Raw genomic sequence first — 23,189 nt, forward strand, 5'->3', positions numbered from 1 at the left:
TTAATAAAAAATAAATAAAGGGTGTATTAAGAAGTTAGATAGGAGTAGTAATTTTACAGAAACAATAACATTAATACTGTTCTTTAATACATGTGTCAAAACCTTAAAGTGACATATATAAGGAACGGAGGAGGTATAATTTTACAACATCTTTGCAAACAAATTGGGTCAACAGGGCAGTTAAATCTCCTCTATTAAACATTTGCTTTTGGTTTCTGCTTTATTGTTCAACAATCTTTCAGCCTTATTACTCCCATGAAATTCCACAGCTGATACCTTTTCTGCTCCCACAATGGCTGCCAAAGAAGACCAAGCTTCCTCTGGCTGCTCATGAACCCAACACATAATGAAATATATCTTTCTCTCTGCCATCTTAATAGCACTTCTAATCTCATCCTTCCTCAACCTTCTTGGCCTTCTTTCTGATTTGTTCTCCTTTCCACCTTCTTGAACCAACCGACGCATATCGCAAAGGGCACACACCAGAGCAGAACTTCCCAATGCAAGAAGACTAATCACATCATCAACAAGACCCAAACCAAATTGCAACCCTCCCATGTGTCTGTAAGCTGGAGAGCATGTCTGCTCCAAGCAATGAGAGAGGGCTTCCATCACAGTTTCGGGCTGGTCGCAACGACCCAACACTGAGGACACACTCAACACAACCATAACTGACCCTAGGGGATCTGACCTCCAATCTCCATTGTAGACGCGAAGAGTGAAGCAGTAGCTATATAGAATATCAACTAGGTGAACAGTTAAAAGTGGTGATGGCTCCTTGGAGCTAAGCTTGTTTAGAGGAGGGAGAGGGGTTTCAGGGCCAGGAGGAATGTCACTGGATTCATCACTTTCAACTTCATCTTGCGATTCCTGCTCTGATAGCGGTTGAACGAGTTGAGTTCCTTCCTGACTAAGACGGATTTTTCTGGCTGAAGGCGTTGTCCACCATGGTTCCCATGGTTTGATCATCTTGCTCAATTCCCCACAAGCAATTGCTCTATAAAAACGTTTCTTCTCTTCAAGTGACAAATCATCAAAACTGATTGCTTGTCCTGTAGGAAGATAAAAATCAAATCAGTCTTTACCCAACTGGAGATAGACATTAACTTGTTTTACTGGCAATTCTGAGCCAGTGCAGTTAGAATATGCTAGCAATAAAAGAATAAGCATTTAATAGGAACATACCGGATAAAATTTTCTCCATTGTCTCCTCTGATAAATTTGAATCTGCAGAAGCTAAGAAAAGAATTGGATAATTTCAGTTGACAGATCATGATGGAAATGACAACTTTAGCAACTCTTCTAAAATAATTACCAAAAAAGATGCACTTCTACCGTGGCAACTTATTATACAACTTCATGCACTAAATGACTACTTGACTAGCCATGCTGAGCTTCAGTAATTTTAAAATCCCCATTAATTTCATGCTTCATTGACTGTACATCAATCAGCGACTATGAGTTCCCATCTTCTAAGAATTATCTCATTTACACAAACTATTAGCAGTCCTATATGAAATAGCAAAATCAAAGAGATTCGTTCATCAATAAGCAGCTATAAGTTGCCATCTTCTAAAAAGATAACTTACCCACACAGACAGTTAGTAGTCCTATACCAAATAGCAAAGCAAACAGACTTTTCCACTAAACAGAATATATAAACAAAGGACATGGAGGAATTATTTCAATTCACCTTCACAGTTTATCCATGTCCATTACGCAACAGTGAATTTTTTTAAGATTTAGTCAAATGTGAATGACAATAACATGTGAGATTCCTTGGGAGGGTTTTTTTTCTCTAGGAGTCTATAATTATAAGACTGGCGCATAATTTTTCTAGGAACAAATTGATTATGGTTTTTGATAGAACTAAATGGCATTGGTTGAGCAATATAGCCATCTCCACCTCTTGGGACAAAGCTAGGTGGCAGTTGTCTATGACATTATTACAATAAGTCAAGAATATGCTTCAAAGAAAATACAGAAACTAGATAATTTAACATGCAAAGATAAATATCAAACAAAAAGGACTGCAGTAAAAAAAACATTGAAACATATGGATGCAAAGACAAACTATAGATAACTTACCATCCTCTTCCATGCTATCCATTTCCTCTTCTGAATGAAATCTCTTCAGTATGTCCAACATTTTGTGTTTGGCTTGTTCATCAGGCTGCATTTGATGAAGCTCCTGAACTACATTTTCTTTCATGAAGGATTCAGTACAACGAAGACTATGAGACTGTCAAAATTACAAAAAAGGAATGATCAAAATCACAGCAGTTTATAAACAAACAAGAATCAAGATCCGGAGTGTCCATGAAAAGGCATGTGAGCAACAACCATTTCATAAAATCATAATGTTCAACAAAAACATAGCTATGGAAGCAGACTAAGGAGAAGAGAAAAACAAAATGCAATTGTAACCCAAAATAACATCATTAATCCTCTAACTTTTAAATGTTAACAAAGGAAATTCCCAAATACATAAACTAGTCTAAGAACACTTGCTCATTCAATAAATGTTCTCTCCAAAACATATATAGTGTATACTGTGTAGTATACTATATACTATTGATTTTTGGGTCTTGAAATGGTTGTGCCACAAATAGAGCCTTGTAATACATTAATCAAACTTGTATAATCAATTCCAATCAACTTAAATGTAACTTTACTTACTTTATAACATTGGAGGGAACAGTACCGTGAATTGCATCGAGGACATGTGTATTCGGAGAACTGCTTCTGGCATCTGCCATTGTATGAGAAGACAAAAAGGATAGTAGTTTGATTAGTACTCTAGCTAAAAAAATAAGCCTTTGGGAAAAAATCTCAAATTAATTTCCACTGCCAAGGCTGACATGACATATGACACAAAGCAAGTGAATGATCCAAAACTTGAGTGACTCTTGTCTTAGTTAATACATGTTATAAACTGGAACTGAAAATTGAAACTTCTCTGCATACACATGTTCAATGATAAAGATAATATTACTGTTGCATTTTAAAAGTTTTTACTTGAATTTAACTATCGATCTCTTAGTAAATCCCACACATTACCTCAAGAGTAACCAGAACTCCTTTGAACTAGTACTCAAAGTGAAGTTTTATTTTCAACTACTAAACTAAGTAAAGAATAGTGCAGTTTTTAGTTAACAGTCAAAACCCAAAACTACGGTTGTTTAGAAACCTGCGTACATGACATGACATGCTGCATGACTCGACTATCAAGGTTAACCTCTGAAAGCTTAGTGATAAACATGAGCAGATATCAGCTCATGATTCCTCATAAATTACACCTATATGAGCAGCTCAAAGAAAACAGCGAATTATGTTTCTTTATCTTCCTAAAGAAGAATTTAGAAAATTAAGTCAATGGATAAAAAGCAAAAATGGCGAAAAATAAAAATTGAATCTTGATCTGAGTAAAGTAAGAATCCAATACATACAAAAAAACTAATAAGTTATAGATGAACATACACATGACAGATGATTCGAGCATGGTTCAACAAGGAAGTGGAAGATTTGTCAGATGTAACAACAGAATCAGCCATAATCCACGCACTGGGACCAACAAGTCGCTCTCCTTTAGTTACTTAACTGAGATTCTTGCCTTGAGGAATCAGTGTTTCAGTTCCAAAATGTTGGGTAGAGCTTCTCAGGGTTCTCATTCATCACCTAAAAATATTCACAAAATACTTAATCAGATTACATTAGTATGTTCGATCCGCATAATTCTCAGTTCTCACACATTAAAAGGTCATGTAATAAATCAAGTCAAAATTAGACACATCCTATCGTGCATTATCTTCTCAAACAATCACACACATAACATTTACAGAATTCTGGAAAGTAAGTAATTAGGCTGATTTAAGTTATGTTACTTCGGAGGAAGAAAAAAAAATGACAGACCAGATACACTTGTAAAGTTTTTTATACTGTTCATATTTTAGGAAATATGGTCATCCAATGTCTGCCTGCATGGTGTTACAGTTATAGATAGGGCCATAACATAGTAGAAATGAGCTATGAGCCAAGCTAAGCTGATCACGCTTTCCTCAACACATGGCTCAACTCAACTTCAATGTAGGTTCTTTTTTTTAAGCTCCAACTCAGGAAAACTACTAACCTCAAGTTCCAATTCAATGAGACAATGTTACAGAACCAGAGATATAACAACAGCAAGTTATGGGGTGGAGATCACAAAATCAACATCTAACCATAAACCCGTTTGGGAAAAGAGCTTAATTAAGCGCGCGCTTATGGTATGACATAAGCTATTTTTAAAAATTTATTGAAATAAATTGAAAATAAGCTATATACAAGCATAAGCTCTTTTTCATAAGCTATCTCAAGATAGCTTATGAAAATAAGCTCAAAACAGCTTATGGCTTACCATAAGCTCAAAACAGTTTGCATAAGCTCTCCCAAACACATACACAAGCGCTTATACTATCAGATAAGCTCAAATAAGTTCTTCCAAACGGGTGGGAAAACAGTTTAATTAAGCGTTTATTCTTGTTGTATAAGAGCTTATACCATAAGCGCTTAAATTCAATAAGCTATTTGTGTTTCATAAGCTATGGCCCCGCCTAAATAAATCAATCAGAAAACCCCAAATCAAAAACTGAGATTATTTATTTTGCAGAAGAATGAATGATGCATTCATTAATCACAGTGAAAGAAAGGTGATGAATGGAGAAAGAGAAAGAAACTACTCACCATGTCTGTCTGTCTGTCTGATACAAAGAAGAGAGATTATTTATGCGTCTCGTCGTCGTTTGATAGAAATAGATTGCAGTGCCAGTGACGGAAAGTAAGTAAGTACCTTGCGGCTGAGCCTGAGACGTTGGCTGGGCTTGCTACTTTTTTTTTAACTTATACAGACTAATCTATTTTGGTTTCAAACCTGAATGGTGTGGTATATAATTTTATCAATATTTTTAATGTCAAGTTATCAAATCACTATTAATTTCTTTAATGATTAACCATTTATGATCTGTTTGATTTATTCTTATATTCTCAAATAAAAATATTTTTCTCATAAGATACATCTATATATATATATATATATAATATTATTTAATTATCATCAAGTTGAAAAGTTATGTTTGACATGACATTTTAGCAAAACTTATTTGACTAGCTTAAAAGCTTTTTTATGGCTGATAAAGGAAAAAGGAAAACAAGAGAACTAAAAAACTAAGGCCTCAAGGACGCGACTCCCGACATATCAGCAGGTAACAACAAGCTCATGCCACCCCACCGAGAGGAGCCTCCACACACTTGGACGCATCATCTTGAAGAGCATCATGCTTGACCAAGAAGTCTGCACAAGTGTTTCCTTCCCGAAAGACATGATGAAGGACCACGAACCAGACTCTACTTAGAAGCTCATTTATGTCACAGGTTAACGAAGTATACAAATGACTAGCAACACGCATAAATTATTTGATGAAAAAACTCATTGAACTTATTTTCACTTTTATCCTTATCATTTTATTAACATTTGATTAGAAATATCAACAAAGCTCGCAGATGCGATGTCAAAGGAGGAGTGTCCAACATCCCAAACCACCCAACCAGTTTGTAGAAGAAGCGTTTTGAATTAGGCTACCATAACCCACTTGTTGTTTGTGGCAAATGAAGCTACCATCCGTATTAAGCTTAACTTGAGTAGTTCACGAACACGTAGTTGCTGGAACAAGATGATGTTGTGACAGAAGACAGTGACAACAAAGCATCACAATCCTTCATGGTAAGCGCTACTTGCTGCTGTACATTAATGAAAATAGAGAAGCCATATTAAGAATCATCTACCTCTTCCTAATGATAAGAATTTAACCAACAGAGAAATCAATGAATGCTGTTATTCAAGTTAAAAAGGAAAAGAATTATGGTATGAATGTGTTTGAAGGTTCACAAGTTAGGTAAACGTGAATATACTTTTTGTCTTGGTTTCAAAAGCTAGAGATGACTTAGTCTCTATCCTTTGATTTGAGTTAAGAAAATTTCGGGCAATTTTAGTATCTGAAAAAAAGAATTTCGGTAATATGTTGATTCTTTCAATATTTAAAGTTACAGTTGTCCTGATATCAAGCAAACTCCAGCTTGTTTCCCATTTTATAAGCTTGTGTTTGTTGAACCTCCTTAGTCCTAACTTCCCTTCCCTTGCTTATAAGCATCACCAAGTTCATGCAAGTCGTAATCTGTGATAAAACCTCTCATGGCATTGAAACAGCTTTCCCTTCTTCTCATGCTCCTATCATTCTTAGGTAATGGTAATCAATCACTAGTTCTCTTTCTTCAATAATCCATTTTTATTTAATTTTGAACTTTTTTAGCAGTTATAAAATTTGATAACAATGTATCTCATTTGGGATTTTCTTGTATTTTCAGGAGTGGATGCAAGATTTTTTACTCTGCAAAATAGATGCAGGAACACAATATGGCCTGGGATTCTAACAGCACCAGGAAGACCTCAACTCATTGATGATGGGGTTCACCTAAGACCTGGCCATGCGATAAACATCACTGCACCAGAAGGGTGGTCTGGCCGCTTCTGGGGGCGGCACGGATGCACCTTTGACAGCTCTGGCAGCGGAAACTGCATCACAGGAGACTGTGGGGGCAAGCTTAAATGTGCTGGAACTGGAGGCACACCGCCAGCTTCACTGGCGGAGTTTACACTGGACAGCCCGGAGGGTGATTTTTATGATGTTAGCCTTGTTGATGGTTACAACATGCCAGTGTCAATCATTCCCTCTAGGGGATATGGGCGGTGTAAGGCAGTGAAATGTCGTTCAGATTTGAATCAAAACTGCCCCGGCGGATTGGAGGTGAGAAACAAAGGTTACATTGTTGGTTGTAAGAGTGCATGTATGGCTTTCAACAAGCCAGAATATTGTTGTACCAAAGACTTCAATAGCCCTAAGAAGTGCCAACCAACAAGTTATTCAAAGGTGTTCAAGGCTTCTTGTCCTCAGGCTTATAGCTATGCCTATGATGATGCAACCAGCACTTTCACTTGCCATGGAGCAGATTACATAATTAGGTTTTGTTAGAGAAGGCAGGGTGAATCTACAAATATTTTATGCAAGTGTGTGTGTGTGTCTGTAAGTGAGTGCTTTTGGTAAATTGATTTGATCTCTTTCTGCGGGCTCAGATCGCAGTTGGATGTGTATTTTCTTACAGAAATGTCACAGAAGAGAAGAGTTTATCATGAGAAATATAATGGATAAATCTAATGTTGAATACTGAGTAAATGTCTGTGATTACAATTATATGTCAAATTTATCAATGAAAACCAGGCCACAGACGGCCAGTAAAATGAAATCTGCCAAAACTCATACATGATAGTTAATTTCAGAGGGATGAAATCTATTAATCTACCGGGGAGGAATATATACATTTATCAAATCTAATTGACGAAGAAGGTCATCTTGTTTGAGTCTCACAAATTCATAAGCAGCTTCATCTTCTGCAACCCCCTCCCATGATTGCATCTGGTTGGTTGGAGGATAGAAGATTTGCCTGGTGAATCCATAAATTATGAGCTTCATGGATATATTGCATAAAGAAAGATAGCAATGAAGTTGATGCAATCCACCACCCCCCCTCCCAAAAGAAAAAAACCAAAATTAAAGTAAGCCATAGATGAAAGTTAATATCATACTGATGATGTCAAGAATTTACATCAATCTAGAATAATAACAGATATGTAAATAAACACAGCACATGAAAAAAGGGATAAAACCTGTGACAAGGAAATGCTACCGGAGAAATACAATTATAAAAAACTTTCTACAGATGATCCAACTTAATTCAGTACTAGAAATGAATTGCCTATCTAGCTGAGCATGTTTAATTGTTTGATCATGATCAAGCAATGTGGTTTCCCTATTACGTATAACTGAAAGCATAATGGAATAGGATACTCAAATTCATCATATCATTTTTGAGTTGGTACTTGGTAGCTGACTTCATATCAAAGCAATCAGTATAACAGTAATTCTAAAGGCAAAACCATGCCTAACAACTATCTCTTGAAAGGTAAAGAACAGCGAAAAAGAAAAAAATGGTTGGCAGAGTATATATAGAATTACAAGCAGGGGAGGGAGAAAAATAGTCCTTACCTAAGATCCAGGTAGCTTCGGGTGAAAGGAAAGATTAAAAAACACTGCAACAGTTGAATCTCCTTTTAGCTTTTTGGCATTCAGCTTCTTGTGATGAGACCTTAATTTTTATTCCTTCAAGTTCAAGGTTTACTTTATCCCAATTCAACTCAGCTCCCTCTGCAATGATGTGCTTCTTACCGACTGTTGCATATATTTGAGAGAGGAGACCCAGGAAAGCAGATTCCACATTGTTGGAGTCAAGTGCTGATGTCTCGACGAAGAAGAGGCCCTTTTGTTTGGCGAAGTCTTTGGCTTCCTCCATAGGCACTGCTCGACCAGAACTAAGGTCAGACTTGTTGCCAACAAGCATGACAATTATATTATCTGCATGTACACGCAGCTCATCGAGCCACTTCTCAACATGATCAAAGGATTGGCGATTGGTTATGTCATATGCTAGTAACGCGCCAGTTGCACCTCTGTAATATGCAGTTGTAATTGCCTGGTACCTGCAATGATGCCAACATTGTCACAGGAAGATGAAATCAACATGCATTTGAAGGACACATTTGGGAACCAAATCAGCAACATCCACACTTATGACTTGACTAGTAAAACACAGTATCACGGAAACTGGCAAACTAGTTAAAATTCATCATAAACTCACCCTATTTTTTTGTAGCATAAAGTGACATCTGACAAACATGAAATGAAACCATATACTTCTAAACATGTACATACCCAGCTATCAACATGATAGCCCAGCCGAAAGGAAGGTCAATGTTGCATAACTAATAATGCCCCCTTTACGTAAGTACTATAGCCGAGTCATGACAGCTCGGCCTAAGGGAGGGGTTACAGAACTAATACCATCTATCTCATGGGAACAACATAACCGAGCTATGCGAGCAGAAATCCATGAGTCAAGAAAACCATAACCTTCCATAACCCCTAAATAAATTAGTCAATCATAATATCATTTAATTGCCTAATGAATCACATAATAAATATAAAAAAGTCAATAACTCAAGAGACAACCTTAAGCCTATTAAACACCTGAGGAAACTAGAGTCTAGCATCTTCACTCTAACATCATACCTTAAAGCTAAGTTTAAAGAGAACAAGACATTTTGATGATTATGTAGCTAAAGGACCATGATTCGCTACTTGCATCTTTCGGTCTAATTATAGTTAAAAAAAACTATGTTAGGTTTTGTTTGTTAAAAGATCACATGATTCAGACCCTAGCTTCTTAGATCTTACATGTATGCTTATATCTAAATTATTATTATACACTGACAAATGATCATTTAAGCTCAACATAATTAGGCTGTGACTGTGACACAAGCAAATCCAATGAAAAACTATTTATATGGAAAAAAATAATTACATAGGAGAAAAAGTTTAGACCTTTCTTGACCAGCAGTGTCCCAAATCTGTGCCTTGACTACCTTGTGATCCATGACAACAGTCTTGGTCAGAAATTCAACCCCAATTGTGGCTTTGGATTTCATTTGGAACTCATTCCTCACAAACCTATTCAAAAGCTGAGATTTCCCAACCCCAGAGTCTCCAACCATGACAACCTTGAACATATAGTCGATACCCTCATCCGAATCACCCTGCCATTGAGCCATTCTAACTCTTTGGTTTTCAACAACCCTTTTGAAAACTCAACACAAAGAAGCAAACCCCACCTTGGATCCTCACTTTTGCTGCATAAAAATGTGGTCTTTTTCCCTGTCAGTTTCGGTTTGCACACGCATTTTGGGTTCGTTTCTTGTGAGAGGGAAAAAGGGGTAGTTGTTGGAGTGGCATTTGGTGTGTAAATGTGCTTCCTTTTCACGTTTGGGTTACGCTGCTTCGCTATTAATTCACAATGTTGGCCATTGAAAGCGTTGTTTTCTGAAAGAGGAAAAAGGAATTTACAGAGAGGAACTTGGAAAGCAATTTTCAGACACAGAGACAAGTAGTAACTGAGAACGAAATATTTGATTACAGACAGGCAGCTAATATACCAAATACTCAGGTGAAACCTGTCATAGATTTTGGGATTTTTTTTAGCTTTCAGTTTTTTAATTTAAGTTTTAGTTTTTATTTTTCAGTTTTGGAAAGTTGATAAATGTATTAATTTATGGTTGTTGGTATCAATTAATGTAAGAAATAGTATTTTATCAATTTTGCAGCCACCTAGAATGATAGAGTGTGTTTGTGGTGGAGTGTAGTGGTGATGTAGAGTGTGCTAATGGTTATGCCAATGATGACTAATGGTTGTGGATTTCTAAGGGTGGCAACAAGAATGGTGGAAGGACCTAAATTGTGGCAAGTGGCAACAATAACAATGGCGGATATCAGGGGACGGTGGAGGGTGTTGGACAACGAAGGTGGACGGAGTCGCACGATAGTGGGAGGTGACATTGGTAGTTGGGTGATGGAGGGGAAGGGAACTAGACATCAGTCACATCAAGAGTGTCAGACAATACGACTCAATTATGGATAAAAGAAATTATACAAGCATTGAAACCATTAATCTCATATTTTTGGTAATATTTCCTATTCTATAATTTTTTTATCATTTGGGCTAAATGTACTTTTAGTCCCTCTAAATATTGGGTTCTTTGGTTTGGTCTCTCACCAAAATTTCTTATGTGGGACAAACATTTAATGTGGTAGGTGATGTAGATTTGAATTATTTAAGGCGCTCATTGGTATTTGGCAGTTAGCAAAAGTGATGGCCTTATCTAGCATATCGCTTGAGGGAGGTTTTGTTCTCGGTCATTGCACCACAACCAACATTGTTCTAGCTTAGGAGATGATGCAATTCATGAAAAGAACCAAGCTTCGCACGAGTGTTCCGACTATCAAGATTGATATGGAAAAAGTACATGATAAATGTAAATTAGAATTATCTTCATTTAATGGTTAAAGGGCTCGGTTTCCCTAGGCGAATTCCTTCCTAATCATGTGGTGTGCGAATCTACTAACTTGTCAATCTTGTAGAATGACTCCTGACTTGATGGTTTCACTCCAACTAAGGGCCTTCGGCAAGGTGAGCCGATGTCTCCATACCTCTTCCTCTTATGTACATGTATTCTCATTCAACGAAAAGTTGACTAGATAGCTTGGATACTGATTTATGTAGCTGAGTAGCTCCAAATTGTCTATGAATATCACACCTTTTGTTTGTGGGTGATATCCTCCTCTTTGTCATGTAAAGTTGATTTGGCATTTCTTCAAACAAGTGAGGCTCGATTATCAATGAAACAAAGAGGCATGAGAGCTTAAAGATGACAATAAGAATTTTCTAGTAGAATTGATGTCAGAAAAATGCAAGTAACCCATTACGTTTCACAATGTTGGTGTTGTATGCGGAAGAGAAGTTGAAAGATATTAAAGATCACCTGGAAAATACAATGCTTAATGATTTCATAAAAAAAATGACTCAAGGACCAATACAAAAAATTTCATTTCTCAACTTCAAATGCATACCAAGTTATTGGAATTGTCCCATAACTGTCGGTTGTGGAGATACCTTGAGAACTAAAAGTTGTTTGGCATGAACTTCTATAATAAAAATATGACTCAACCGACTTCTTGTAGTTAATCCTGACCATTGATTATTTTTATATTTATCCTATTGTAAAAAAAGAGTGTTGTGCCAGTGCACTAGTGAACTACCCACCCACTACTTTTCCATAGATGCCATTAGCGAAATAATTATGAAAAATGCTAGCAGCATTTACATGAATTTCAACCCATTAATAAAATTGTTAAATCCAGTGTTGGTGTCACTCCTCAATGACTATTTTCCCTATTTATTGTATAACACCACAAAACCATTTAGTGCAGTGGAAATTTACAATGACTGCCGCTGATTTTGCTTGTAAATCTAGCATTCAAGCCAAGAAAAGAAAGGGAAAACGTGAGGGAGAACGAAAAACAAAACTGAAAGGAGATTCTTCCAGACCAAAATTCATAAATAGCAAATATATTAACTCTATTCTTTACAATCACACAGCTGGCCATGAAATTTTGGCACACTAAAAGTTAAAGATAAAGAAAAAATTCCTCCTTCCTTTTGTTAGCTACAAGGATAAAAGTCAGGTACAAGGTTTAGAGCATTGCTTTCTAATTACTTGTACAAGTGCACTTTGCCTTTGCTTCTGTAAGTATCTGCAAGATGAGAATATTCATGGTTAGACATATAGACTTCAGTGAGAGCTCACTTTCTTTTCTTTTAAATGATAAAGGGAAGACCTAGGACCTGTTTAGTTAATTTTTTTTAAAATCATCTCTGATTTTTATTTTCACTAATAATCATAAAAATGAGGTGGTTTATTTTCACATTGTTACTAAATTTTAAGATTTGTAGAATGAGGAAAATTACGAAGTTGTTGTTTTCACCATAGAGGCCCTGATAGCTGAAAATAAAGTGGCATTTTTATGACTATAAAAAACACAAATTCTCAAACAAAAGAGTTCCTTGCATTTCTCTAGTACCTGAACTTGTTTCTGCAGGCCTTTGATGTACTCAGTTGTCAAATCCAACAAATCTGCTGTGCTTGTTTGCTGCCAAGATGGAAGTTTCAATTCATCAATTTGCTTATGAAGCTTCACTCAGGCACATAAATAATGTGCTAGGCTAGTGAGAGAGTTAGATTAATTACCTTGTCTGATTGTGGAAAGAGGCCTTGCAATTTCTTGATTCTTGAACTAATTCGTGTTCTTCTTTCCTGAAACATGTAGATCATAACAAATGAAAACAGCACTTGTCTAAATTTCAATGCAGCCAAGTTGTTTTTAATGTAGCTCTGAATGCAAATGAGACTTTTAGTGCATGTGAGAAATCTTTCGACAATTAATTTTAAGGCTAAAATCAGTTCTGTAGAGAAGTTTCTGGGAGTAGCTTCTGAGTGCGGGAATTGTTTCTTTGAAAAAACAACTGATTAAAAACATTTTTACTCACCCTCTCTGCAATGCTTCTTGGGTGAGTGGCAAAGCCTCTTTTGGCACGAATTTTACACAGAACAGATCCTTGAATTTGAAGAAACTTGTCCATGGATTCCATCTTAGTAGAAGAACTAGGAAGACTCAAATGGTGGGTCAAAAGCTTTTGACTTCCAAACCCTGCATCCTGGTAAGCAATTTTCACTGATCAACAATTGATAAAAAAAGGCCAAATGGTTGAAAACAAATAAAAAAAGCATTGTTTTCTGCTATACCATAGTTTCCATTAAATTTGTGGTTCCAAACATGAATTCACTATTGTTAGTGGCTGTTTTGGAGGCATTGAATGCAGAACCATCCCATAAGTAGCTAGGCATGTAACTTATAGTGTTGCTAGTATCGCTTCCAATGTTTCTTCTTTCAACACAATTTGCTTGGAGATCTTCATGTTCAGTCTCAGCAATCTGTGGCATCCTTGTGGAGCAAGAGGATGTTCTAGATGAGAAATTGAAAGTACCATGTAACCCACTACTTGATGTAGTGGCATGTCCATTTGGGACAGCACTGGCTCCAAAACTACCTACCTCTCTTAATGCTGCAAGACCTGCAAGTACATGTAATTTTTTCAGAAAACTAAAGTATATGTTGTTTTTCTGGTAGCAAATTCCCAATGTAAAATCAGGCTCTCACTAAATGGAGTATAGCTATGTTTGGTTTTCCATTACTTCATAATGTACAAACGGAAAAGTAAGATTTTGACATGGTAACTTAAATGTGAATCGGCGCTAAATTCAACAGAAATCTAGACATAGATTGAGTAAAGATGAGAATGACCAACTTGTAAAGGACAAAACTTCCCTATCTAGTTTCTCTAACCAAAGACTCAACCCTTAACTTTTCTTAAAGGAAACCCAATCATGGGTTGGGTTGGTAAGGAAATGTACAATTTATCATTAGAAGAATAAGGTACAAAAAAAAAGTAGAATATTATTTAGATACTCAAATAGTTCATTGCACTTGTACCTCATTTTTCTCTTAATCTTTCTCTGTTAAGTAATAATCCAAGTTAGCAGTAGTAGTTAGTTAGTGGGCCTGGTTAAATGTAAAAGCCCAGTGGAGTGTGAGCCCAAGTTATGGGTTGTATATAGCTGCATATTGCAGTGTTGTGTAACTAATGAATCAATAATCAGTTTTCATTTGTTATCTCTAATCTTCCAGCACTCTCTCTTTCTCTCTCGTTCTGTTATTCTTCTCTGAACTCCAACAACTGGTATCAGAGCCTATCCTAGATCCATTTGTTGTGGAGATCACCCATATTTGGGCCACCCGTTGTTGATCCCACGTTCCAGTCTGTTCAATCCTGGACGTGAGGGGGTGTGTTAGAAGTCCCACATTGGCTAGAGATAGAGCCAAGATAAGCTTTATAAGGGTAGTGCAAACCTCAACTCTTGAGCTAGCTTTTGTGGTTGAGTATAGGCCTCTCAATTTCTAATTTGGTATCAGAGCCTATCCTAGATCCATTTGTTGTGGAGATCACCCATATTTGGGCCACCCGTTGTTGATCCCACGTTCCAGTCTGTTCAATCCTGGACGTGAGGGGGTGTGTTAGAAGTCGTCAAATCTTTTCCTTCTGGTAGCTTGATTTTTTTGTGTCTCTATGTGGATGACTTACTCATCACTGGCAGTAGCTCTCAAGAAATTGAAGCTGTGAAAAAGAGCTTGAAAGGTGAATTTGAAATGACAGATTTGGGCAAACTGTCTTATTTCCTGGGAATTGAATTTGTTCAAACCAGTAAGGGAATTCTTATGCATCAGAGGAAGTATGCTTCAGAGGTTTTGAAGAGATTCAATTTGTTGAACTGTAATGCTTCAGAAACTCCAGTTGAGGGTAATTTGAAGTTGGGACTTTGTGAAACTGAGGCAGAAGTTGATAGCACACAGTTTAGACAATTGGTTGGTTGTCTAAGGTTTTTGTGTCACACTAGACCAGAGATTTCTTATGGTGTTGGCTTGGTCAGTAGGTTTATGAGCTGTCCTAGGCAGTCACATCTTGCTGCAGCCAAGAAAATTCTCAGATACCTAAAGGGAACACTTAATCACGGAGTCTTCTTTCCTAGACACTTGCCAGATCAGGAAGGGGATGGTAATCTACATCTTGTAGCTTACACTGACTCTGATTGGTGTGGTGATCAAGTGGATAGGCGTAGCACAATGGGATATGTGTTTTACTTTGGGAAAGCACCAGTCTCATGGTCATCAAAGAAACAAGCTGTAGTTGCTTTATCAACTTGTGAAGCGGAATATATAGCAGCATGTAGTGCTGCATGTCAAGGTCTGTGGTTGCTGTCTTTGATTGAAGAATTAGGACTGAAGACTGATGAAGCTGTCCTTCTGAAGATTGACAACAAGTCAGCAATAGATCTTGCGAAGAATCCAGTTAGTCATGGTAGGTCCAAACATATAGAGACCAAATACCATTTTCTGAGAGATCAAGTCTGCAAAGGTCGGATTAAATTGCAGCATTGTGGTACAAATTTGCAGATAGCTGATGTTTTGACAAAGGCTTTGAAGATTGACAAGTTCAAGTATATGAGAGAACAATTGAATGTCAAGAATTTCTGAATTGTGCAGCTGAACTAATTGTTGAACTGTTTTGTAGTTTTTTCCCTTTCATTAGGTTTTTCTGCAATATCTGGTTTAGCATTGTTGTGATAGTTTAGCTTTGTTACATGTTTTGTTGTAAGCTTCTTGGATTAGGAGGGGATGTTAAGTAATAATCCAAGTTAGCAGTAGTAGTTAGTTAGTGGGCCTGGTTAAATGTAAAAGCCCAGTGGAGTGTGAGCCCAAGTTATGGGTTGTATATAGCTGCATATTGCAGTGTTGTGTAACTAATGAATCAATAATCAGTTTTCATTTGTTATCTCTAATCTTCCAGCACTCTCTCTTTCTCTCTCGTTCTGTTATTCTTCTCTGAACTCCAACATTCTCTTCTCATCACATCCGTTATTTTTCTCTGTTATCTTCCTTTGTCACTTTAGGAGTCCGCTCATTATTTTCCCATTACAAGAATATACTACCCAGTAAAAGAAATGTATTTCCCTAGCTACCCAGCAAGCTTTTCTGCCTCCTTTTCAAATATCACACACCCAAAAAAAAAGTTCAATATAATTAGTTTCTTTCAATTCAGAGACATTTATTTCTTACAAAGAATTGTTAAAATGAAAGTCAACTCTCTTTGCAAGAAAAATGTGAACAAGCGATCTTATATCACGGACATATCTTTCCCAATTGCTTTACTATATATTAGGTCAATATTGCAGATAAAAGGGATCTGACTTAATATGAATTGAATCTAAGTAGTAACTAACTTGCAAGCTTTGGTCAACTCTGAAAGGCAAATTTAAAATTTCCAAAAACCTAAGAACAGATATGGTCTACTAACCTCTCCTATGGATATAACTAAAGTAGGTTTTAAGAAAATTGTTTCAAATTTAGACTAACAGCTGTTTGATCAAATTCTTTTTTCATAGAATCAATTCCGAAAGTCAAAATCTACTCACAAAAGTTCTTAAACTCAATTCTGAAAGTCAAAACCAATTCATAAAAACTTCTCCCCAAAATTAATTCTAACGTTTTAATCAATTGTAGATGAATTTCCAAATATGTATTTAGCCATATCTCTTTTACATATGAGAGAACACAGGGAATTGAGTTTGGTGCCCCACCCCTTAGACTTTGCACCCCACTTTATTAAATACGGAATTTAAAGTTCCGTATCAATACGGAAAATAAAATTCCGTATCTGTTTTAGTATATAATGAGTGGTTGAAAATGTGACACGCATGCTTAAATACAGTACGGAATTTTAAGTTCCGTATTCAATAGGGAGAATACGGAATTTTAAATTCCGTATTTGATAAAGTGGGGTGTCAAGCCCCATAGGTGGGGTGTCAAACCCAACTCCCGAGAACACATCAGAAACCACAAGAAGAATTGAAGAAACACTGCACTAGCATATTCCATGATAGTAACCAGGTAAGATAAAAGGCATACCATTATCAACTGAATAATTGGAGAAAAACCCAGCAGGGGAGCTCTTTTGCCTTATGAGATTGGAGGAGAAATTGCTAGAACCCCCTTTATTTTGTGTGTAATTTTCAGGAGCTAGAGCCCTCACTGCACTCAATGAGCCATCAAAAGAATTCCCAGAAGCACCTAAAGAACCATTAGGCAAACCTTGAGTTTGCTGAGGTTGGTAAGTTATTTGAGATGGAGAAACATAAGAGTAACCATTATGTTTTGAAACAGGGTTTATTTCTTGCTTCACTGGGTTGTCTCCAACCTCATGCAAAGGTTCTGAATTGGATGAAATCAACTTGGCCAACATGGATTCCATATCTGAACTTGTGGAGGGAGGGTAATTCTGATTATGATCCTCACTTCTGAAAGGTTCCTCATCCGTAAGGCTTTTCAGCAGTGAGCTTGGAGCAGAATTGTACCTCAATAGTCCAGAATTTTGCTGGTGACAATGTTGTTGTGGGTAACCAATATTATTTGAATCCATTTCTTGGTTCCTCCTTACTTCCCCTTCAGAGTACTTGAGAGCATGACTATACACAAGACTCATCTTTATAATAACCTGAAAATCACCCAAAAGAAAAGAAATGAAAAGAAGTTATCTTCATGTTTCCTTTAATCAGCTTATTATTCTGCATAATCAATTCTGTTAATCAGAAGCTACTCACATAAACTTTTTGTTTCAAAGAATATTTATACATGTTTACCTTAGTGACTGGGATAACCTCAAAATTTGATGTGTGAGCTTCCAAAGAAAAATGCAAATTCTATCTTCAATGATGTTCCAAAGAACTAAAACACCATGTTCCAGAGCTTAATATCAAGATACAGAATTAAGAGGAAGAGAAGAGTTGTTGAGAGGAAACTAATTTTTGTCTTGCCGTTGGGGTGTATTTATCTAGTATGTTGTTCTGTGATCACCCTTATATTTTCACAATATTACAATTATACCATGATATCGTAATGTGACCCATTATAATCATTTTTAATCTTTCATTCTGTTGCCGCTGGCCAAACATGCTCCATGAAATGGCCAAACTTCAGAGGAGGTTTTTTTTTTCTTCCTCGAAAGCAAAATGATATATTAGATATTATAGTCAAGAATACATAAACCAATAATAAAAAAAGGACACAACAGCTAAATAAAGCCAACGCAGCAAAAACACTCAAAAATGCCCCAAGACCAAATTATGCAACTAGCCCTAAAAAGGAAAACAACCCGACCTCATATCTCATAGCAACCCCTACCAAAAGACCATTGAAGGAAGGGCCAGCGCAAGCAACAAGAAAGCCTCCAAATAATCAAACGGAAAAACCCTTACACCCGACCAAAAAGAAACCAACCAACCACCACCTTTAAGGAGGTTTGCTCGCTTGAATCATTGTCGCAATCTAGTTCAGAGCAGTCGCATATGTGCAATCATACGTTATGCCCAAGCGTTTTCCCATCAAGAGGGAACTCCTCGCTCTAGTTATAACGCCATAAGGCTCTGAAAACTCCGCTGGCAAGAGCATCAACTGATTTTCATCGTCCGCCTCCAAAGAAGTAGACTCTTCCAATACACCACGCCAGGCCGTCTCAACCATATTGAGCTAAAGCGAATCTAAGATCCTAAATTAATTTTTTTAATATAAATAATTTAAATAAAATTTATTTTCGGGCTTTTTGAGATTCAAAATCGTTTATTAAATTATCATAAAGTTTCTTTTCCAATAGATAATAAAGTCAACCCATTTAATCTTTGCTGAGATATTGTTGATCTTAGATATGATTTTATTAATTTTAATTTTGAAAAACTATGTTCCGCATAAGTACACTTACGCAATATATGCATTTGGGAAAGAATCAATTCTTTTTACATAAATAAGTATGTCAATTGGTGTATCATTTTCTACATGTATAATTTCTTTTAAGATATTTAGTTCTGTAAATTAATCCAGTCTATCAATATTTGAGTTTTCATTAGGTTTTAATGAACGTTCAAGATTAAGACGAATTCAAAGAGATCAAATGAAAGGTCACACTCCTCTTTTGCTTTTTATCAATTCAAAATACTCAATAAATTAAATTTAATTAAAAATGAATGTTGCACTTAATAGATTCATTCTTTTAGGCACTCAATATGTTATTTAATTGCTCTATTCTTAGATTATTTCCTTTGAAATATATACTAGTTTGTTTAAAAAAAAAAATTGGGGCCAAAAAAATGTTGGGGCCTAAAGCGAGGGCTTTACTGGCCTAAGGGTTGAGACGGCCCTGACCACGCCACTAGAGAACCCAAGCTGATCCTTCTTCTTCTTTCCACTCTTCTCAACTAACCTAGGCCTACTAGTCTCTACTTCACAACCACGAGGTGCATAAAGCACCTCATGAGGCGAAGCAAAGGTCTCCTCCCTCACCCCAGCATCAAGACAAACACCTAAAGCATCTTTCAATGCGCATCTTCTAGAAGGCGTGGAGCAAAGCAACCTTACGCTAACAGAAGGCTCAACACCCAAGGATAAGACTTTCGGGAACAAGAACTCGGGGGTACGCCCTCTACCCATCAATCGCCACACACCAAGATGAATCCGACATATCACGGGATCAATTTCAAGAAACAAAGCCGCATTAGGCTAAGAGCCCCTATACCCCAAACCACACCCTTCTCTTTTTTTTTAAAAAATCCCAAAAATATTTATATTAATTAATAACTTTCGAAGGCCGCCCTCTTAAAAACAACACCATCGCATCCTTAAATTTGGTATTCAAAAAACACATTTTGGATTAATACCTTAATTTAGCATTCCATGCTCAACATAACATTTGACAACACCCTACTACAGTTTTAATGTTAGAAAGGAATCTATCAATCTTGTTCTAGGCTTGAGGAGCTTCTTTTAAGCCATATAATATCTTTCTCAATTTGTAGATTTTTTCTTCCTCCCCTTTAATCTCAAGCCCAGGTGGCTGAGTTGCATAAACTTTTTCTTCTAAAGGTTCATTAAGAAATGTCGATCTTAAACCGCCGCTAACACATTTTGTGGCGGTTTTTGTGCACTAGTGATCGTTTTTAAACCGCCACAAAATTTGTTAGTGCCGGTTTAAACTACCATAAAAATGATTGAATGGACTAAAATTGATAATTCTCTATTTTAGAAGGACCAAAATTAATGAAAAAATAAAGAAAGACCAAGTTCAATAATATTATTTTTAAGAGAACCAAAAACATATTTAACCCTCAAATACAATATTATTAGTCTACCCGATTTCAAGTATAACATTTTAACACAAGATTTCATTTCTGTGGCTATAAAGCAATCATGCACCGGGGAATAACTTGTTTGATAATGCACCTCAAACAACACCTCCATCTCACATCCTTTTCATTATTCGAAATAAAAGTGTGGATAGAGTGTAAATTATATGACGTGTAAAAATATTTGGATTCAATGTACTACCGTTTGTGTTCTATGGCTGCGGGAAGGGACAATCACCTAGTAAAGGCGCTTCAAATTTGTTTTTATTGGTTGGTTAAATGAATGTGATTGTAAGGATCATGATGTATCAAAATGGCAAAAAATGTCAATAAAAAATAATGGACAAAATTCGTCTGCTGATTTGAAAGGGAAAATAATATCTTAATTTAACACGATCGAGTTTATAAAGTAAATTGAAAAACAAGGTTATCCTTTCAGTGTGATAAAAATTAAGTAGGGTTAAATATATTTTTCTTCTTGACTTTGACTTGTACTGTTGTACACCATAATCTAAAGTGTCTAAAATATTTGTATGATTATAAATACTTATGTCGTTATAAATATTTATAAAATATATTGTTTACTCAATTACCAATCTACACAGCAACTTAGATAGATATAAGTGTTTAAATATAATTTTTAAATCAATTTTAGTTGATATTCTCCTTTTTTTTTTTCTTTTCTTCCTTCCTCCTTCCTCCTTTCACTCATCAACCCCTTCTTTCACCCATCAATCCTTCTTCAACCATTTTTTTCCAGTGAACCACTGTATTCAAACATTCTTATATAACACATATAGTTTTCACCCGAGGAAAAAACATATTATAATAGACCACTGGTTCGACCAGTTTCAAATTCAACTCTTTGGCCTGGCCGTCCGGTTTAGGGTTTGGTAACGGAACAGAACAGTACAGAACAAGATGGAACGGAACGGAACAGAACAGAACATGACAATAATGTCCACTGCATTGTGTTTGGTTGACACATGTTAGACAGAACAGGATCATAAAGTTAATTACATATATACCCCTATCATAAAAAATTGTAGGAGCTAGTGCTCCCTTTGATTAGTGAGTAATTGACAATCATAAAAAAATTGAATTGATGAGCATCTCTATTCCACAATTTAACTCTGTAGTTTCGAGAAAAGGAAAAAAAAAAACAAGGTAATAGTTCAATTGTATCACCGGCCATAAAAAGTGCAGATTGTAAAATGTAAAAACGAATCAGTATGATAAAAAGAAACAATAACGTGGAGATCAAATTGCTTTTTTTACAACATCTTCTTCTCGCAAAATCCAAAGCATTGATTTTTAAAAACATGACAAACACAGAACGGGACACATATGTCTTGTTCCGTTCCCTTTTCACATGTCTACCAAACGCTGTAAAATATGACATATTCAGAACTCAATCTTCAATAGTTGGATAAAAAATTTGTTCCTCCCTCACACTGCTATGACCAGAATATTTCTCATTATGGAAAGAAATAAATCCAAAGTGGCAACTGCTATTATATATTCACGTATTCTCAAGAACAAACGTGAGCCTAGAAAATATTTTTCAACTGATCTGTTGGCGCTATAAGTGCTTTGTATTCTGAATGCTGGTCACAGTATTATTCAGAGGAAAACAATTTGTTCACACGTGAACGAAGAATTTGTTCACAGTATTTACAACTATTTTTTTAGAAAGAAAAAAAAAAACTAACCATAACTAGTTAACTTTTCTAATGGATCCAAGAACAAACTAAACAATTTTAAGTGAAGATAGTATAAACAAAATTATTAATTATAAAATTTTATATACTTATTTTTATAGCTCTGGTTTTTTATTTTACGGGCTACAGCTCTGGTTAGTTAATATGTTATGTCTTGAAGAGAAATATATATTTGTATTATATATATATAGACTTGGTTTAGTTGGAAACATTAATGATTTTAAATAGTGATCTAAACTTGACTGACTTAATTTATATATACACTTAATTAGTCGCTTACATGTTATTCTCGTGTTGAGGGGAACTCTCAAACATTTGATATTTTGGCAAATTCAATGTCAACCTTTATAAGAAGACAAATACTAACTCGGTTCGGTTGAATGAATAAGCCAAAGACCATGAAGTCTCCATCAAATCCATGTCTGCCGCCGCATGCAAATGCAATGCATTGCCGACGAGAACAGAGTTCAACAAGCAAGTGGGCTTTCAAAATAAAAATGAGATGCGATGAATGTCATGATTCCATGAATATGCGATGACTTCATTTTTAAGCCACATTTATTGTCGTGACTTAGGATGTGTTTGGTTAGGAAAGAAAAGGGAGAAAAAAGAAAAGTTGTTGAAGGAAAGAACGAGAAAGGAAAGAAAGAGAATGAAAACGAAGAGAATTTATTGGATTGTTTGGTTGGAAAAAAGTGGAAGAAAAGATAGAGATATTTTTATAAAATGACTTAAATACCCTCCATAACAAGTGGAACGCGTAAACGCTTTGGGTGGGAATGCGCGTGAATTTGTGTGTGAATTGTGCACGGACGAGTTGGGTTTGGGATGATTTTGGCCATCACAAATTAACTACTACAAATTTTTTGCATTTTGGTGTTTAAAAGGGAGTTCAATTTTCATAAAGACAGTCCACTTATTGTATAAGGTAACTAAAGTAAATCATCAATTAAGTTATTTTTAGGCTTAAATAAGTTTTTGGTCCATAACCTTTACCAAATGTTTGGTTTTCGTCCCTCGCCGGAGCAAAGGTGGGTTTTAATCCCTAACATTTGTCAAAATATTTGGTTTTGGTCCCTCCGGAGCTC

General features: G+C 36.0%; 4 protein-coding genes and 1 long non-coding RNA gene across 6 annotated transcripts; 2 read left to right on the forward strand and 3 right to left on the reverse strand.

Moving 5' to 3' along the window:
- Positions 1 to 4,893, reverse strand: LOC130749332 (uncharacterized). Its single transcript, XM_057602669.1, has 6 exons — positions 4,723 to 4,893; positions 3,481 to 3,678; positions 2,680 to 2,752; positions 2,089 to 2,242; positions 1,186 to 1,236; positions 1 to 1,052 (listed from the first exon to the last, which is right to left on the reverse strand). The coding sequence occupies exons 2-6, from the start codon at positions 3,552 to 3,554 to the stop codon at positions 181 to 183; spliced, it is 1,224 nt and encodes a 407-aa protein (XP_057458652.1). The 5' UTR covers positions 3,555 to 3,678; positions 4,723 to 4,893; the 3' UTR covers positions 1 to 180.
- Positions 4,894 to 5,960: 1,067 nt separating this feature from the next.
- Positions 5,961 to 7,104, forward strand: LOC130749333 (pathogenesis-related thaumatin-like protein 3.5). Its single transcript, XM_057602670.1, has 2 exons — positions 5,961 to 6,275; positions 6,400 to 7,104. Exons 1-2 carry the CDS (start codon positions 6,227 to 6,229, stop codon positions 7,062 to 7,064), a joined length of 714 nt encoding a protein of 237 aa, XP_057458653.1. The 5' UTR covers positions 5,961 to 6,226; the 3' UTR covers positions 7,065 to 7,104.
- Positions 7,105 to 7,234: 130 nt separating this feature from the next.
- Positions 7,235 to 10,289, reverse strand: LOC130749335 (ras-related protein RABA4c-like). 2 transcript variants are annotated; one of them, XM_057602671.1, is made up of 3 exons: positions 9,528 to 10,289; positions 8,136 to 8,626; positions 7,235 to 7,533 (listed from the first exon to the last, which is right to left on the reverse strand). In XM_057602671.1, exons 1-2 carry the CDS (start codon positions 9,752 to 9,754, stop codon positions 8,170 to 8,172), a joined length of 684 nt encoding a protein of 227 aa, XP_057458654.1. In that variant the 5' UTR covers positions 9,755 to 10,289; the 3' UTR covers positions 7,235 to 7,533; positions 8,136 to 8,169. The 2 variants fall into 2 exon arrangements, with proteins under 2 accessions (XP_057458654.1, XP_057458655.1); XM_057602672.1 differs by having other exon boundaries at positions 7,235 to 7,617.
- On the forward strand, positions 10,031 to 11,299 carry LOC130749336 (uncharacterized). Its single transcript, XR_009022894.1, has 3 exons — positions 10,031 to 10,146; positions 10,304 to 10,660; positions 10,791 to 11,299. It is a non-coding gene; the product is annotated as an uncharacterized LOC130749336 (long non-coding RNA).
- A 774-nt stretch (positions 11,300 to 12,073) lies between these two features.
- On the reverse strand, positions 12,074 to 18,014 carry LOC130749331 (transcription factor bHLH130-like). The gene is made up of 7 exons (XM_057602668.1): positions 17,849 to 18,014; positions 17,118 to 17,703; positions 13,340 to 13,668; positions 13,084 to 13,251; positions 12,785 to 12,850; positions 12,618 to 12,686; positions 12,074 to 12,290 (listed from the first exon to the last, which is right to left on the reverse strand). The coding sequence occupies exons 2-7, from the start codon at positions 17,689 to 17,691 to the stop codon at positions 12,246 to 12,248; spliced, it is 1,251 nt and encodes a 416-aa protein (XP_057458651.1). The 5' UTR covers positions 17,692 to 17,703; positions 17,849 to 18,014; the 3' UTR covers positions 12,074 to 12,245.
- Between the last annotated feature and the right edge of the window lie 5,175 nt (positions 18,015 to 23,189).

Source organism: Lotus japonicus, chromosome 3 (assembly GCF_012489685.1).
Source record: "Lotus japonicus ecotype B-129 chromosome 3, LjGifu_v1.2".
NCBI lineage: Eukaryota > Viridiplantae > Streptophyta > Magnoliopsida > Fabales > Fabaceae > Lotus > Lotus japonicus.